Source organism: Archocentrus centrarchus, chromosome 16, assembly GCF_007364275.1.
Source record: "Archocentrus centrarchus isolate MPI-CPG fArcCen1 chromosome 16, fArcCen1, whole genome shotgun sequence".
Classification (NCBI taxonomy): domain Eukaryota; kingdom Metazoa; phylum Chordata; class Actinopteri; order Cichliformes; family Cichlidae; genus Archocentrus; species Archocentrus centrarchus.
Window position 1 is genome coordinate 20,953,590 of NC_044361.1, and position 18,854 is coordinate 20,972,443.

The 18,854-nt window shown below is 44.2% G+C and overlaps 1 protein-coding gene across 2 annotated transcripts in view; it reads right to left on the reverse strand.

The window, feature by feature from the left end:
• Window positions 1–75: 75 nt before the first annotated feature.
• The window catches only part of kirrel3l (kirre like nephrin family adhesion molecule 3, like), a 33,552-nt gene continuing 14,773 nt past the window's right edge, over window positions 76–18,854 (reverse strand). The window contains exons 2-15 of one of the 2 annotated variants that reach the window (XM_030750172.1): window positions 12,076–12,231; window positions 11,300–11,449; window positions 9,213–9,370; window positions 7,713–7,863; window positions 7,449–7,554; window positions 7,026–7,174; window positions 6,772–6,899; window positions 5,446–5,572; window positions 4,874–4,974; window positions 3,976–4,174; window positions 3,035–3,154; window positions 2,729–2,838; window positions 2,492–2,581; window positions 76–2,358 (exon numbers count right to left, since the gene is read on the reverse strand). In XM_030750172.1, the coding sequence (XP_030606032.1) occupies window positions 1,867–2,358; window positions 2,492–2,581; window positions 2,729–2,838; window positions 3,035–3,154; window positions 3,976–4,174; window positions 4,874–4,974; window positions 5,446–5,572; window positions 6,772–6,899; window positions 7,026–7,174; window positions 7,449–7,554; window positions 7,713–7,863; window positions 9,213–9,370; window positions 11,300–11,449; window positions 12,076–12,231 (2,237 nt within the window). In that variant the 3' untranslated portion in view covers window positions 76–1,866. The remainder of the gene's footprint in view (window positions 2,359–2,491; window positions 2,582–2,728; window positions 2,839–3,034; window positions 3,155–3,975; window positions 4,175–4,873; window positions 4,975–5,445; window positions 5,573–6,771; window positions 6,900–7,025; window positions 7,175–7,448; window positions 7,555–7,712; window positions 7,864–9,212; window positions 9,371–11,299; window positions 11,450–12,075; window positions 12,232–18,854) is intronic. The other variant, XM_030750173.1, reaches the window with a different exon arrangement.

Sequence of the window (18,854 nt, forward strand, 5' to 3'; positions counted from 1 at the left end):
TTTTCACTGTTCCCCGTGCCCAATGAAGCAGCTCACCAGGCTGATTAACTCCGAGGATTCACGCGAGCCATGCTCTTTATCGGAAATGGTTTTATTTAAATATAAATATGTGTACAAAGGTACAAGCAACAATAGCTAATTTTTTAGCAAATAAAATTCTTAATACAATATTAAAAGAATGAACAAACAAATGGCAATTAGTTGTGTTCCAAAGCATAGTAACTGCATTCAGAGGATTGATGAACAACTCAGACAAGAAAATGTGTGAATCCAAATAAAATAAATGAAGATATACATATGTATATAAAGATACTTTACAGTAGAGCAGCTTACACGCTGTACTTTTAAGGCATATACAAAATAGAAAAATAAAGACAAGCGATGATGTTTGCTTCCTCACTTTAAGTGACATTTGTTCTCTCATTAGGCTGCCTGGGAATGGTTTTTAGACAAATGGCAGTACAAGCGTCCATACTGAAACATCCAGGAAGTGGAATGCAGCTGGGTCAGGTGCAGTAACCAATGTCTCGAACATGAAATGGACATGAATCTAAACGCTGAAGAGTTTCACTAGACACATCATTTGCATGCAACAGAGAGAAAGTATGGACTCAGCCATTTGTACAGATACTCAGTTTCAGGGTAGTACTGTTTCTTGTAAACATATTGAGACGATTTGATTGAGTTGAGATGTAAAACTTGAGAGCAGGTGGTCCCCGTCAGGACCGCCTCGCACATCTTACCCCACCTAAGCCTGCCGAAATTGACGCTGCATTCAAGTTTATTTCAAGTTCAAGATTGCCAACATTTTCAAAAATCATCACTTTTGATTGTTCTAGTAAGATCCAACTCTTGATTTTACAATCAGAAAGCACAGCAGAAAACAATGCCGGGGGTTGATCAACAGTTCAGCCCCTATTTTATCTATACAGGTATTACCATCTTTGGGTTTTCACTGCCTTAACTTGTCCATTTCAACATACAGTTAACATAGTCCTCCATTAAAATGAAGGCAATATGCACATTCTCTTCATGTCTCCTTTTTTTCACTGGCAGGCAACACTTCTGTGTCCATCATGTTATCAGAGGCTCCAGAAATACAGTTCAGTCCAGATGTATTCCACTGTTGATTAGACTCTTCTTACAATAGAGTGCCTGTAGCACTTGTTGGTCAGTGCAGCTAGCCTGTTGTGCAGAATAGTTCATGTCTGTCTCTGTGGGTAGCTCAGTAATTTGTTAATGATAGAGACACAAATGTGCTTACAATTCCTTTCGCATGCCAACGAAACATCAAAATGACAGACAACAAAGGTTGGTCACCTTTTTTTCCCCTCTCCTTGAATACTGTATGTCTGAGCTTGTGATGTCTTCTTTCAAAGTATTTTAGAGGTCATGTTTACAATTATTGTTGACACAAAGTAAACTCTGGAATGCAGGTAAACAGCTACCCCAGTCATTTTGGCCACCCAAATTTAAGAGATGCGTTCAATTTCTTTTCTAGTTGGCCCAGAACATCTCCACAAATTTGGGCGGTCATCGTGTAGAGATAACCTAGTGAGGTATCGCACTGTAATGTTCATCATATGCTTGTCTTGAACATCACAATCGGCTGAATTTTCCAACTCAGGAGCTCTACTGTTAACATTATTGTAGATGCTGCCATCCATCACAGGTTGGTTGGTAGGTTGGTTATCCATAACCTAAATCATGCCTCCCTTCTTATGTTGTCCTAACAAATCCTTGCAGGACTGTCTGAGTAAAGAAAGTTCATGTTAGTCCACCCACACGTGGTGACAATAGTTATCTACTCAATGCTTCTGTACTCTTTTTTTTTTTTTTTTTTTTTCCCCCTATTTTTTTGCCCAATCAGACATGAGTCTGCATACGTTGCGAGGGCCGGCCATAGTCAGACTGCTGGGAGGACACTTGTGATGAGGCATAAGAGAAGCGAGATGAGCTTGACACCTTGCTGGCCTGATCTGATTGGTCATACGCATCCACCTTCTCATAGGAAGCAGGCTTAACGTAGCTGGTGAAGGCATGGCCATAATTAGCAGGTAGGTAAGCAGTGCCACTGTAGAGGGGGTCAGTGGGATAAATGTTGCCTGTCTGGGCAGGTTGCTGCTGGGCAGCCTGCTGCTGTTCATATGAGGTTCTGCTCACTGTGGTGGTTGCGTATCGGTGGGAGAAGTCATAGACACGAGGCTGGGTGCCATGCTGACCATATACAGGGCTGGGGGAGGGCAGCTGCGATGGAGTGTAGACTGGCCGAGAATTGGGCACGTATTCGGAAAATCCACTGCTGCGAATATGACGATCATCATGGCCACGAACATTGTAGTAGCCATTGGTAGGATCCTTTGAAAAAGAGGAGAGAAAAGAAAACTAAACATCAATTTGACTTTAGCTCAGTATCACATGCAAAGAATGCAAAAAAAAAATATGCTTGCTATTTTGAGAGTTTCTTCAAGGAAATGTTTTTTAGTTTTACCTTGATGTCCGATCTTTCGTCCTCCTCCTCTTCCAGGAGGTCGCTGTGTTCTGTGCGCGATGTCCCGGGAGACTCGCTGCTGTTCGGAGCCTGAGGGAAGACCAGGAATTATTAGGATGAACAAGATGTTACTAGAACAAAAGAAAGCCTCAGCTTTATGTTATAATAGTAGAGATTTTTCTCTCTCAATCCATAGAAATGTTTGACATAGAGAGAAGGTAAACAAAATAAACCTACCATAGGTTCTTTGACATCTTCTTCATCATCATTGCCTCGTGTAGCATTGTGATCACTGTGAACAATCTGAACTCTGATGTCACTCTTGGAAAGACGAGTGCATCTTTTACCTATGGGATTTCAAGAATAAATTCACTTGACATTGCTGAGGAAGAGTTTTGTAAAAACAGTTTCCATAAAGCTTTCTATTGAAACTCAAGATGAAACTGCACGAAACTGAACATAATCCTTTCAATTTTCAGCTTGCAAGCACTTTATTATGTTCAATTTGAAGAATTGGCTGTTGACCCTCCTGCCCATACTAACCGTTGAGCTCACCTTTGCCTGTGTGCCTGCAACAGAGGGAGACCAGAGTGATGACACAGATGAGCAGGACACAGCCCCCACCTACTGCTCCACCCACAATGATCAACATAGGCAGTGCTTCTGTAAGAACAATAGTAACAGAAGAAATGCGTGGCAGAGAGGGTAGGGGTCGATAGTTGTCAAGAGACGGGGAGGGATGAAACGAGAGAGAGCAGAACATAAGTGTCAGTGTTAAGAGAGTGCAGATCAGAGCAAATGAAAGAAACAGAAGAGATCTGTTATTTTGCCTTTCTAATCTGAGAAATGCGCTAGTGCCTATAAATTCATCTGCAGTAAGCCCTGATCTTCTCACAGTGACTGTAACATATGCTCATGTGGGCAATCCAGCATCTCACAGCCTGGCTATTGTCTCTAATCTCTCTGAAAGAAGGGTAACAAGGCCTGACATGCAATGAAGCAATAGACAGTAATCTAATTAGAGATTCCAGGAGATAGCGCTGCCCATTTCTCTGGAGACCCTGCTCTGCTACGTTGATGTAAATTACTGGCGAGGACCTCATTTTTGGTGTCTACTGCAACAAAGGTTTCCCCTAGCATCGGTGTAGTCATGCTACCGCTGTCTAATTTTAAAACCACTTAAGGTGGCTGCAGCCTGAGATGCTGAGCTTGGCTTTAAGACAGTGATAGAGACTATGATCTCAAATGCAAACACATGTGGCTTCCTCTAATTGACTTTTGTCCCTAATCAATATCTATGTTATGGGGCAAACATATTCATTAAAGAAGCCATCTGCTGATTAAATCATATCGATTAGAAGAGCATAATTAAGATAAGCACAAGACAGGGGCACTACTTTTACCCAATCTAGCCCTCTTCACAGCAAGAACTGAGACTATCACTATAACTTCTGTATCGGAATATTACTCTTGTCAGTGTGTACCTTGCTCCTTCAGAGTAACCAGGGCCGTGCCTGTGCCAAAGCGGTTCCAAGCAGTGCAGTTGTAGCGCAGCTGGAAATCTTGTGCCAGAGTCTCAGATAGCACCAGAGAGGATATGACTCCGTGGTCACTGGTTACTGTCTGCACAGAGTAACGACCGGAGGAGCCAGAGGACAGGCTCGTGTCCCCAAAGGTCCACACCTGCGGAGAGGAGCAAGAGAATAGACAACAGGGAGTAAATCACCATTCTATGAAGAATTCTTCACCAGTGAGCAAAGCAGAGGTCGGCGTGGCTGTTTATCCTTAGATCCCTGCCTGCTGCTGAGTGAATGCTGGTTTCTCTCTCTATTCTGCTTTTTCCCTGCTGACCTCTGAGGTGCTCCGTGTCTGACACAACTCACAGGCTCATGTTTAAGCTGCCTCCCACGTTTGCCCTGCAGGTGAAGCCTAAGGAGGGTTAGGTAGCTACACTAGGAAATGAGGCTACTTTTTGCTGTCTCTAGCACAGGGCCAGCAGGGCACCTGTCTCTCACTTCTCCTCGCACCCTAATTATCCTCTCTCAGCCCAGCGTACATTCAGCAGTTCAACAGGGTCAGACAAGTGATGCCTCTTGGGCCTCTAATTGAATGTGGTCTGGCTGAAACCTGCAGGAAGCCATTCTTTTGCAGCGCCAATAACTCTACAATCATTCCAGTCAGTGTCAGTGTATATGTTTTGTTTTAGCAAGTGAGGTGGAGATGTGCTGGTGCAAAGGTGTGGAGGTGAGGTTAGGGGTAAAGCTCATCTTAGTGATCCTTCTTATGTGGGTGGGGCGAGGAACATGGACTGTGCACACGTGGAGTGTGTAAGCTCGTACACGTAAGAGAATGACCCACAACACAAATAAGAGGCTCACTTACAATCTTATCAGGTGGGGGGCTGCTTCCCACCCGGCACTCCAGCTTGCCCTTGGAGTGTTTGACGGCGTGCTGCGTGGCATCTGCTGTGATGATCGGTGGACCTGGTGTGCACATGAAAGAAAGTGAATGAAATACACAGAGTTTAAAAAAGTAAGAATGCAAAAACACTTTCTTACAAATAAAACTGAAGTTATAGGTAGATGTTATAGATATATTACTAAGTAACTATATCACATTTCATATATCAGAATTAAGTCAGGCCCATCCTAGCGCACACAAGATAAATTATAAAGTATTAATCTTTTCTGTAATCTTTGCTCTTTTTGTGAAATGTTGAAAACTTTAAAGCACGCACCAAACTCTGCTTTGTTGTTGGAAACTACTGAAATTTCTTTTAATGTTTTTAATTTAAGATGTTAAACTATAAAGCAAGTAGAAACTACAGTTGTCAAATAAATGTAACAGAGCTAAAATCTAAAGTATATATTTTTTACTGTAATGAGGAATAAGCTTAAAGTCGAAAAACACGTACTTAAGCACCTAATTACTTTCCTTTTCAAGAAGCATCTTACCATTTACAGTCAGAGTGACATCTCTTTCTGCAACTCCAATACGGGGTACAATGGCCTTGCAGGTGTATGTGCCAGCATCCTCCTGAGTAACAGCCTTCAGCTGCAAGGTGTTACCGTTACTGAGCACCTAGTGAGAAATCCAGAGAGACAAGTGAGAAGTATGTTAGAGACAGAAACGGACAGAAAGAACAAGGTGTCGAGAAGAAGAGGCAGGCAAAGAAAACTGGGACCTTTATCAGTGGCCCACTCGCTGTGGAGGCAGCACAGAGGTGGGCTGACCATTGTAACAAATGCTGGTGGTTTGAGTTTAATTTCATTGTGAAGAGCTTTAATCACAGCATTAAACACTCCAGCTACCGCTGAGTGACCGTGCTGCTGTGGAGATTGTTGCAATTAAACAGTGGGGACAGAACGAAGTATGTGCGAGTGGGCCCTACCCTTTGGAGCTGCTACACTCACTCACTCCTTAGCTCATTGATCCTGTCATTCCATCAAGCTGTGATTAATCCATTTACCCCCACTCCATCCTCCTCCCTCTCTCCCTCCATTTTCACATCTCCCTCTCACTCTGCATTTATTTTTTTTAAATAAATTTCAGCACGCTTATGGAGTAACCCAATTAATCTATTACTCATGGCTGTGTGAGGGACAGTGGCAGTGGGTGGATTAGAAAAATGCCTGCGCATTTCCCTTAGTGTAGCTGAAAGCTTTCTCTCTTTGAGATGACAGCATTGCTTATGCCATCCCACAGCATTTTTTACCGGGGGTGCTTTCTCCAGCATAGCTTCAGAAATTACATTAGTTGCCAGGAGAGATCTCCTATGGGATGCCCCCACTAATGGCGTGCAAGCTAAAACACTTTTACCAGGATGATGTAAAGTGAAAGTGGAAGTGTCCCATTTGTTCCACCTACGAAATTGACTTTAAGGAGATAAATATGCAAGTGTAGCCTGGCCTTTATACTGTCAAGAAACAGGAGATGCTGCTCCAAAAGTTTCAAGTACGAGTTGTAATTCACCCGCTGAATGACTGACTGATTGACCGATTGATTAAGTTGGGATTATGACAACATGTCATGTGCTCTGATGATATTCTATGAATCTGTCATAGGACAGGCAGTTTTCTGCCAGAGGCTTTAGCCCTCAGGGAGAGTGGTGAGAGGAGGTGTTGAAGTTTCAGCCTGAAAAAAGGAAGTGTGGGAAAAAGTGTGAAGGATTCATGCCTCAAGGCCATGTATGAATGTTTCTCTCTGGAGGAATGACGTTGAGGTGTGGTGCTGAGGCTTTAGCATCAAGAAAACGTGGTGACTAGTTTTTGTTGCCTTACCACACTGGAGCCTTGCTTGGTCCAGGCCAGGGTCAGAGGAGGGTTTCCAGTCCATGCGCAAGTAAAGGCTGCATCCATCCCTATATCCACTGTCATGGGCTTAGGCTCTGACAGCAGTCTGGGGCCAACTAGGGGGAAGCAATGCAGGCAGCCAGTTAGAATCAATAAGAGCCTTTCTTTTGAAGCTGCTCTATCTCAAATATCTGAAAACACAAACCACATTGCATACAGTGTTTGCTTTCAGTTAAACTCACACTGGACATCGACCAGAGTGCTGACATTAGTGCTGCCCACAGAGTTGGACACCTCACAGGAGACAGGATCTGTGAAGTAAGAGAAGTCCACTGTCACCTCAAGGCTGTCTCCGTTTGCTTCAGAGATGGGAACTCCTCCTTTCGACCACCTGGAACAGATGAATAATCATATTATACAGCTGCATTAGTTCAGGAAAGGAACCAAGTGATGCGCATCCAAGTGGCCGTTAGCTGATTTGTGGCTTGTGCCAATCAAATGTTGCCAATCAAACAGCCCATTTAATCCAAAGAATCTACTCGGCATCTTTTTTTCCCCCTCTTCTCACCTCACAACATTTTTGCAGCTCATAAAATGCATTTTATTAGAAGTTTAAATCTCTGTTCAAGATAGAGGTTTAGAGTAGACAGAGAAAGGAAAGATACCTGTATCCAGTGATTTCAGGATTGGCTGAGGCAGAGCAGATGAAGAGAACCTTGGCTCCTTCTGTTACAGTCTGAGGCTGGACTGAGAGAGTCACTGACGGAGGGTCTGTGAGAAGCAAGAACATTCATGTTTCTGATGTGCACGTATGTGTGTACGTGTATGAATTTGCAAAAGCATTCATTTATCTCCATAAAATACTGTTGACAGCATGCTACACTGTGATCATTTCAAAATCTTTGCAGGCAGGTTGATGCTGAACTCACGCTGGACATTGATAGTGACTGATGTCTGTCGTCCAGCAGGGGCAGCTGGGTTAAGAACCCTGCAGGTGTAGGTGCGTCCGGAGTCACTGTCCTCTGGGATGATTGGAAGCATACTGACAGCCGCTTCCCTCTTCCTATCCTCCATTAGTGACTATAAGGTTGGACAAGACGTCACACAACAAGTCACATGCCATTAGTGACCGCACCACTTAGGAATATCTCCGTGACACTTGGGGTCTTATTTTTTTTTTTCACGTGTGAAGCATTAAAAATTGCCATCCTGTTCTTTGGCATGGCAGTTAAATCATATATTTTATGATGCAGCAGGGGATATTGTGCTGTTCCCACATTTCTGAGAGTGTTCCCAGTCGGCGCTCCTTGTTTGTCATCATCTTTTAAATCTATTTACTGCTCACAGAAATCAATACGCCTAAGTGAGGAAAGGTGTAGATTCTGAAGACGTGGCTCACTGCACTCACACTTTCTTCCTCATACACACAGACATGGGGAAAAAAAGTGAAAACTGAGATGCCTGTGTGTCCTTTTTTTTTTTTAGGCGGTGACAGTGAGGAAGGGGTGTCACACATCATTGGAAAAGTGCAGGGGCGAGCTGAACCTTTTCCCTGGACAGCCAGATCAATGGAGCAGCTCTTCCATTTTCTAAACCAGACACACAAAAAGCATTTTTATGCTAGATCGGATCACATCACTCCCTGTCACCACCCCTCATTCGGACAGAGCACTGTCTACCCCCAGTTTCATTTCTTAATGTTGTAAATTCTTGTTTATTTTTTCTCTTTCACAAAGCTATTAACAACAGTTTGCGCTGTCTTCATTTCCCCCCTCTATTCCTCCTCACATCTCATCTCATCTCATCTCCTCTCTCTCCCCCTGTAGCCCGATTCCCTCCCTTCTCACTCTGCGCTCTCGCCTTCTTAAATGTGGCGTTTAGCATCGTTTAGCGTGGTCAGAGAGCATGAAAAATGTGACACTTTCCCAGCCGCGGCTGGCTTACGCTCTGGCGCATCCCCATTGTGTTTTTACAATTGTTGTGGGTGATTTCTTCTTTGCAGAAACTCTACTGTATGAAACACTCATGCCTGTCTGAGCTTTGGCATGCTCCAGTTATGCTGTAGTGTCGCTGCATTAGTGAGCAAAAAAAAAAGGGGGGGGGGTAGAGAGTGAAGAGGGCTGAGGTGGGATGGGGTGGGGGTGGGGGGTCAGCCATGAGTGGAAATGGGAGGGGGACTGCAGAGATTGAGCGAACAAATCTTGTGAGAAAAGGGTGGCGATACAAAAAGAAACTGTGCGTACCATGAAAGACAGATGAAAAAAATCCAAGCAGATATGAGGAAAGATGGAGTATTATACCCTAAGAGAAAATATTTCTGTTTTTGAATAGCTTTGCATTTATTTCTGCCCGCTGTTAAAGTTTGTAATATTGTGTAGGTGTGTAGTGATCGAATAATAATGGAAAGCGTAGATTTGTTCTCACTGTACCTTGGAATAAATTGCAGTTTCCATGACTTCTCCATCTCTGTACCACGTGATTTCAGCAGCAGGTTTGGCTCCTGAGGCTCTGCAGGTGAGGTTGTGTGGTGTGTGGGCCTTGAGACGTACAACAGGGCCGCCTTCCACCACAGGGTCAGAAGGAGGAACTGTAAAGCAGAACAAACATACAGCTGAAAACAAAAAGGCTCATTATAGCTCCAGGCAAGCAAAGAACCAAAAAGAAGTATTACTGATATTGAGCTTGCTGTTTCTCTTAGCTCAGCGTCAATATATAACAATACCTTCTTATTGCCAAGTGTCTATTTAACAAGGTGTAGTTTCAGACAGGAGAAAAGGCTGAGGGCTGTTGTCATTTAGAAAAAACAAAACAAAAACAAAAAAAACACACACACACTCAAACTTATTTATTTCCTTTCTTGGGGCTAGCATTATTGCTCTATTTGCTCTTACTGTTGCAGAGTGATGTTTCAACTGAATTGCTTATTTGTTCATTTATTTGCATGGTTTCGCACGCACCACTGTCAAGCCAAGCGTGCCACCCCTGATGAAGGCGTCTATCTCCCCAACCAATAAGAGAAGGCGTAAACATGGGGTTTGTGGTGGCCTTTCTTGCACCATCTACCGAACCAATTTCACTGTGTGTATCTGAATTGTCAGAGGTCCTTCCGCTGCCGCGGCATGGACACTAATGGAATCCGAGTGCTAGGTGATTTTAATTTCCATGCCGATTCCCCTGACTGCACTCCCACTGTTGACTCCTTTGACTGTGCAGGATTGCTTTGGTCTCATCTGGCCACATTGATTTACACGCACACACACACACACACACACGCAAGTAGGCACACGCTCCTTACGTCCACACAAAAACATGAGGAATGCACCTGATTTCATTTATGTGTTTATGAAATGCACATAATGTTCATGAAGCACCAGACTCAGTCTCAGCTCTGGTCTTTCAAGAGTACATTTAATGTTAAAGTGGCAGTTTTATCAACTTTTCATGACTCCATGCATGCATTTCTCTGGTTGTGTGTGGGCGTGTGATGGCCATACTGCTTTGTGCTGCACTGTGCAGCTTTGGCAGTGACAATAGACAGATAAAGTTGGGCTGATGAGCACTGGTGAGTCGTCAGATTCTGTTCATTTAGCTGAAATGTTTCTATTCGCCACTTGTGATCTTAATTTGCCTTCCCACGGCACTGCTATCTGGACCACTTTTCATGCTGCCACAATGAATTTTCACAGACACCTTCATGCAATGGATAGATTCAGTGACAATGGGGCCATGTGGAAAAAAATGGTCACATAAGCTGCAGCAACAGATCTGTATAATTTTTCCCTTAGTGTTCCCTTCTTTATGAAAAATGCTTGCCTTGCAGGTCAATTTATGGACAATTGACAGGACTAATTTATAGTGATATTCCTTTTCATGCCACCAGATGCCAGCAGTACTATGTCGATTCCAATTCCCAAAAGATCTGGTACCCCTCCTCCTCCTCCTCCTCCTCCTCCTCCAACCCAACCCAACCCTACACTACCTCACCCCACCCCACCCCACCTCTGAACGTCTGTGTGAAGTAGATCACTCACATCACGTTAATGTAAAAACTGCCTTGCGGTTGACAAATGTTGTGGCTCACTGTAAAATGTGCTAACTATGCAGACTTTCAAGCGACTATGCAAGTCATTTGTGACTGCAGCAATCACATTACCCTAGACGTCGACAGTCTTGATTATCGCAACTAAGCGTGCTGGTGTTTCTTTTTTCCTTCTCATGGCTGAGTTTTCTTTTGTTGGAATTGTGCTTTCAAAACATGTTTTCCACCAGGAAAGTAGACAGATAATGTTATCGATAAGTGCTGAATTTTTTTTTTTTTAATCTGTGAACTTTAAGACATTTAATACTGTGAAAGTGATTCATTTTGTGTGATGAACATGTATTATTAGTATAGTTGTCCACAAGCTTTTATGTCCTATGATGAAGACACTCCCCTGATTTTTCCCATGCACTGCCAGCCTGCAGGCCTTGGCACAAGGGCTGGCTGTGAGGATCATGCGTGAGCTGTGTATCTTACCTAGTACAGTGAGCTTGGCACGGTGGGAGCGCAGCGCTGCCTGTGTAGCCTGACACTCATACACCGCGTCATCCGCCAACTCTGCTGAATCGATCAGCAAGCTGTGCTCGCCTGATAGCGGGTCGCCCATTAAGGAATAGCGTGTCCAGCCTGCATGAAGCCAGCACAGAGAATAGAGTCAGAGACAAACAAACCAACCAACAACAAACACATAATGAAAGGACTATAAAATGAACAGACTTGTGGCCTGAACAAAGCCAAAAGAAACGTGGCAAGCCTCTTTAAGACACAAATGAAAGCAAACAGGCACCTCACAGGGACAGACATTGAGCCATTGTGTTAGCAGAGCAGCATGAGACTAGAAATGCAACACGTGAGAAATCTGCCACATGGGAAGACTGTCCTTTAAATACAGGCACAATGAAGATGGGGTGGCTAAGGTCAAGAGGAAGCCTCTTCACCTTCACTCTAGTCAGCCACACATTTAAATGTCAATGTGTGGCAAAAGCCAATTGATTATCCACCTTCCTACAGGAGTTAAAATGCTAAACAACAAATTAAAGTTCGGTATGTGCAGCAGTAGCCAGCCGGTCTGCAGTACACTGTTCACTCACCATTCATTTGTGTAAAACCCCAAAGGTTGACAGAGAGAGACTTGATTTCTAATGAGACCTGGCATTAATTGCAGCAGGACACACAGAGAGAGCACTAAACACAGAGAGGGCAGCGGGAAAAAAGGGCGAGAGCTGGACGGAAGAAGAGGTCAGTGATAATACCTGGTAGGTCTCTCTCTCCACCCAGTGCCAGGCCATCTTTGGTCCACTGTACCATTCCCCGGTAACCCACAATGACACAAGGCAGAGTCACTGATTGACCGGATACAACCACCTGGTCCTGGGGCTGCTGGGAGAAGTAGGCTGCTTGGGTGGCTGCTGGGAGACAAATGAAAAAGAGACAATGTGAACATCAAAACTCTTTAAATTGACATTTTCCTTGATGACAAGTTGCTAATTCATACTGAAAGTCAGAAAATAGCTATAAAACCTCAATGTACTCATTTCAGAAAATGTAATAGCAGTAGATTTCTGCAGTGCCAGCAGAGATGCATCAGGAGGAAAGTGAAACTTTCTCTTTAAGGGCTGTGAAAAAAAGTAAGTACGGAAAAGAGCACACTGCCACGAACTGTTCAGTTTACTCTCTTGTTAGCACAGGACTTGCTGGGAGAATGGACAAGGCTGACGTGTGAAAATATTATTTCTTCCCCACTATAAATGTGTCTTGTAAGAGGAAGAGTCAGCTGTGCCTCATAACTTATTTAACTCTTTCCCAAGACCATATGGTTACATGCTCACTGACATGAAGCAAACACGCTTCTGGAGAGAAAACGTTCCCGTTCCTTCAATGTGCTTTTTGTAAAAATGGATGTTAAACAATCAAAACTCCATTAAAGTTCCTGCGGGACCCATTCGTTTGAGCTTGCTGAAAGTCAGTGGAGACAACTGCCGCCGTTTCGCTGCTGTGTTTAAGTCAAAGTCTCTCCGGATTGGCTGGCTTGCCTTCACACGCATGCAGAAACCCAGCGTGAATACGGATTCAGAGTTCCTACAGTTTGTGCCACTATGCTTAAGACTGAGTATTACAAACCCTACTGGCAGGGGTAGATGGCAACACTCCAGAGGGAACTAATTCGTAGGGGAAAGCAGGAGGTGAGAAAGAAAGGCAGTTGGTTGGTTATCTAAGTAGGATGTCTGTGTGAGCTGGGAAGAGGACTTAAAAAAACCTTCCCTCATTCTCCTCTCTTTGTTGCTCGGTAGAGAATGGAAAGGAAGGGGGACAGTGGAAGATAAAGAGGGTTCTATTCAGGCAATGCTAAGCCCCCCCGAACTGCTTCTCTTGGTGGGAACGCTTAAACAGACAGGCCCCCCCCCCTCCCAACATGAAGAAAGCCACTGAAAGGAGGGCAACATACGGCGGCCAGAGACGCGCTATTGTCCTCTTGTCCCTCTCTTTTAATAGGCCTCTTCATTTCTAATCAATCCTGCTAAATGCAAGTTTAATAGCTTTTCAATAGCAGCTTTTCCCCCCAGAGGGTAGCTGGGATTTTCTCCCTCCTGCACCCCTTTTCTCTTTCCCTGTTTTCCTCCCCCTTTTTTACCCTCCATTCTTTCTAGTTTTTCTCTTTTTTTTGGGGGGGGGGGGGGGGGGGGGGTGCGCTTCCGTAGTTGTTGGCACTGTTTATTCTGCACTCAATTAACCACTTCATCTCAGGGCGCACTGTGGACTGAACCCTACCCTTCGCTTCCCTCACCCTTTGCACCCTCCTGCCTCTGTCATCCAACAGCACAATTAAAGCCGTCAAACAGTGAGCTCATCAGGAACATGAGCGCTCCACACTTTAAACCGTTGCGGTTCTCGACAACTGCCTCAAAACCCATTTTCACATGCTCCCATTGTCTGTTACTCTCCATCTGGGCCAAACGAGGTGTTAATAGATAGTTGAGATGTTAAAAAAAAAAAAAAAAAAAAAAAAAAAAAGATCAGAGAACAAGGCATGTTGGCTCTCCAGTATTGTCTCCCTGTACATCATTTTATGAAAGGGCTTTAAAAGCCGATTGAGCTGTGGGTGCAAGCAGGTACACTGCTGTATGTGTGTCACGCACTGAGGATCAAAGGAGTCCAATTTGAGAGTGTCAATAAGAAGTGAAACGTCTTCGAGTGAAGGCTATTAGGCATTTACCAAAGGCTGGCATTCTCCAGTCATACCTTCAAAAAGTGCTGTTTTAACAGTCTGCCTGCCTGTCCCTCACATTCTGCTGTTATGAGCTATTGAGTGTTTTTATTTTCCTCCCTTTGCAAAGCGAGTTAGGGATTTTCTTTTTTGTACTTGCAACAGTACAAACATTGATTGTAATTAAGTATCTTGCCCAGAGTATCTAAATGTTTACAATGGGTAATAGTTCACTGCAATGGTTGATTGTTTAGATGGATTACATGCATCGAATTACTTCTCTTTAACTCGCCCACATGCAATTTCTCATGCTCACAAATGGCAATTAACACTATACGCACACACACATATGCAGCCGTACAAATATAGAGTATGGAGCATGTGCTGTAGAGAATGTCTTCACACCATACGAGTGATTCATTGCTCTCCAGATCCCTTATTGAAAATGCTCAACAGAACATCACGACTGGCTAATGACTCATGCCAGATTCCTTTAATTCCTCCTTGCTGAATTAGACAATTCTTTGACGGTGTATTAGCAGCTTAATTACATGAATACATTTCTGACGGGGAGAGAGGGAGGAACAGAACCTGACAAAGAAGTAGTGGAGGAGAAGCACCCAGAAGAAGTAGGGAGCTGTGGGTGTGAGGAGGCTGGTTCTTGGTGTGCTGCAGTGTCACGTACACACAAACGTATACACAAACACACACACACACACAAATAGTTTTCGGTGTTTTTCTCCAGACTAAAAATGGGGAGCTTGTCTATTGGCTGCAGTTGAATCGCATTCGCAAAGAAAGACTTCAATCCCCTTGAAATTCCAACATTTCTGCAGAGGATGTGAGTTTATTTATCATGTTGCCTCGAATGTTATGCAGGTATATATGTACAGAGTAGATTAGTTATACAACACGTGATGTGCTTAATGTTACACTGATACCAAAAATGCAATATTCACTCTTTCTTACCTTTCTGTGTCTCTATGTATGTGCGCGAGTGTTTTTCTGCCCCCAGGAACAAGGTCAAAAACACATTTGGCCAGATACATTTTAATCCGGATTTCTCAAAATGGAATATCATTTCACACTGCTGGATGCACATGGGGCTAAGTGTGTATGTGTGTGTGTGGGTACACTTCTGCCTGACTGTGAGAGCTGAGTGTGTGTTTGCCTATCTGAAAATGTGCTATGTATGTTTATGTCTGCGGTTTCATCTCAATGTGTGAATGAATGTGGGCAGAGTTGGGGCAGTGTTAATAGGGTAAGCAACTTGTCAGGCACTGGAGGGCACATTTAGCAGTTACTGACACAGTGACTTTGCTGTTTCTGTCACATGGTTGGTGTTAAGTGCAAAACAGCCTCCCCGACTTGGGCAAAACCTATTAAAGAGCTTTGCGTTGACCGTGGAGCTGTTTGCTCTCTCTCCTTCATTGGAACTGATAGGGGATACGTTCACATCAGGAAGGATCAGGAAGGGACGGACAGATGTCGGCAATGATCCGTCCTCCGCTGGAAATCTGCCTTGATAGAAGTGGATTGAAGCAGTCATTCTGCATGTGTGCGTGCGTGCACACGTGCATGTTATCCCGGTGGGGACTTTAACCTGACTGCACACAAACCCATGGGGACTTGTGTCACTGTGGGTACAGAAATTGAGTTCCCATGTGGTAAGAACTGCTTTTTGAGGATTAAGATTTTGTTTTAGAGTCACGGTTAGCTAATGCTAACCGTGACTCTAAGGTTAATAGATGTGCATGTGGACGGTTGCAGATACCCAGTCAAGCAGTTGTTCAGTGTCATAGTCTTAAAGCATTGTTGTTACTGCTGTACTGTACTGTTTCTGTGTGGACAAGTTGCAGTCACAACAAACTGAAGGGCATTCTGACACCCCTATACAGTCTTGCGTTCAGCCCTCATGACAAAATTTACACCAGTGGGACCCAGGCTGACTCTCACGTACTTGTTAAAGTGGAAAGTATAAAGCTGCAATTAAGATTAGGCATTCATTTATTGTGATGGATAAGGTGAAGGTAAGGGGCTAGGGAATGCATTATCAATGAGGGAGTCCCTCTGGGCTATAGAAACAAGTTTGTGTGTGTTTGTGTTGACCTTTAGATAAAATGTGGTTCTAACACACAGCGCACTTACAGCCAAATCATTGCAGTCACAATCAGTTACACTATCTGACAAAATGAAAAATAATAAATAAAAAATAAATAAATAAATAGAATCCGAGGGCATAAAAGTCAATTTAAGTGAGTAAGTCTGAAACTTCAAATAAAAAATAAAATAACATTAGCCTCTCCATTCTGTTCATTTTCCTATGTTTTACAATGACACTCAACTGCTGTTGGCAGTGTTTGCAAAGAGTCCCTATTTTAGTCCTGATTTTATGCCATGTCCTCATTCCCATCCAGTGCTAAGAATGCAACATCCAGTCCTGCAGGGTCTATAAATGTAAGTGCTCTTGACTTGACTGGACAATTTGCTCTGTGCAGTAATAATTCAAAATGTTAAAAAATAGCACCCAATATCTACTTGCACTTCAGCCTTGTGGTTTAAGGCAGACTCCCGAGCCCAGCTGGTGTGAGTTTTCCCACAATAAGAGCCAGAGATGAGAAAATGAGGAGGAAAAGCAGACCAAAAAAAAAAAAAAAACATTACAAAACAAGGCAATTGGCAAAAAAGTGTCAAGCTTGGAATAAACAGCCCTTTTCTCCAAATGCCATCCATTGTGCCTTGTCTAGATAAGGCTTCTAAATCGGGCTGGAAAATGGGAGCTCCATTTCTCTCTGTATGGAATTATTATCCCTTTGTTTTGAGTCAGGCTCTTTTGTCTTCCTTTTCCTGTGTGTGTGCTTGTGTGTGCATATAAACAGAGAGTAGTGCTGAGTAGTAGCTGAACCAAAGAGTATGTCCCAAAGGGGACACTGCACCCATCTCATGTTTGATCTGGCTACTAAGCTCATTTCCGTGACTCTCACAGAACATCTAAGGGGCTTGAAAGGCGCTAACAACAGATACCACCCACCACCCCATGGCAGTATGGCCTCCCATCACATGCACTACTTGGGTGAGCACCTCTGTGCTTTTCTTTGAGTTGGACCATTGCAAACAGCTTCAGCCTGTGGCTGTGCAGATGTCTGCATTGAGGATCTCTTCTATCTTTTTTCTCCCACATTGCATTTCAGCTGCACTCCCAACCGCCCACTCTCACTATCTTTTCTCCCATTTTGCTTTTTTGTGCCCAAATTGCAGCCTAACAGCTTTTTAAGAGCTGTTTTGCTGGAGTTTAATCCTCCTAGCCTCCCCTTTCAGCCTTTATTCCATTGTGAAAATCTTGGCTCAGACCTAGGCCCCTTTTTAGAGAGTGGACCCAGTCATCCTCCCAACCCCCTCCTGGTGCTGTGCTGATACCCTAACCCAGGGCATTCTCCTCCATTCCTGCATCCATCTAAAATCCAGCCCGATCCTCTCATTCCACTGCTTATCACCTTTATGACCACAGTCAGTGAGCCATGATACCTGAAATCAATACTTAGCAGCCCCCCGCTGAGAGTTATATAAGGTGCTACTAATTGTTGATTTGCTTTCTCCATGACTCTTCCTGCCATCATTCTGCTTTTCCAGACTCTGTGTCAGCTGTCATCTCTTGCCAGACTCTCCCTTGCACTTTCCCTCCCCATCCTTTCCTCTACTCTATCCTGTATCCTCTTCCCCTGTCCCTCTCTCTCGCTCTCTGCATCCCTGGTGTGAAAATCACAGGGGTTTGTGTCAGCTTGTCAACACAACACTCAAGAAAGCAGGGTAGGGGGAACAACAGAAAAAAAAAATAGGCACTATATTTTAGAAAGACCAGAAAAAACTGAGGTAAGGTAAAAATGGCAAAAGTGGGTTCCTGTCAGCTTTCAATTGCAAAGGAGCGAGCCTGAGAGGGGATTGATGGAATGCTGTAATCAGTCTGTCTCCGAGGCTGTCACCATGAGGTTTTTACCCTGCTGGAATAGGGCGCTGCACACATCAGGGCAGCAGTGAGGCTGATCGCATGGACGAGCAGCAGCCGAGTTTCTCCCTGGGTAGCTGCTAACAGATGCAGTGGATAGTGTAATAGAGTGGTATGCATACAGGGAGAGGAAGGAGTGAGGGAAGAAAGGGGGAGGCTGGGTAAGAGCCCAAGAGTGCTGATGTGACATAGTCAGTGTGTGAGTGTATGTGAATGGCTCGCACAGTCAGTGTGCTGCAGTGCCCAACAATGTGCCATAAATACACTCATTCTTATACTGTCTTCTCACACTTGCCACTCACATGAACACATTGATGCACACTCAATGTCAGAGTCCCATATCTTTAGGGTTTCTAGTGGGCAAAAGCATCTCTCTGAGTATAATTCCAGCACAGCTTTTTAAACAGTTCCCCTACTATGAAGCCAAGAGCTAGGGGAGCTGAGAGCCGACTCCACGCAGACAGATAGCAAGTGACTGGCTGGCTGGCAGGAGGACAGGAAATAAAAAGCCATATAAAAAGGAGAGAAAAGGGGAGGGAGTCAGTGGTAGTGGTATGAAATTGTCTGTACACATCAGCCAGCCATGTTGACAAGATGTTGATTGAGCTAGTCTTGTCATTGCACTCCTGCTTACCCCCTGGTGTTTCCACCACAAGACAGCTGCTGGCGGGATCTGTGTCACAGTTCCAGCCCTTTTCTGCACCCCCCCCCCCCCCCCCCCCCCCAAAAAAGCCCCGCTTCTCTCTCTTTTTTCTTTCTGTCTCTGTATCCCAATTTCTCTCTCTGACTCCCTCCCCCTTTTTCGCCAGTGTTTGGATGGAAGG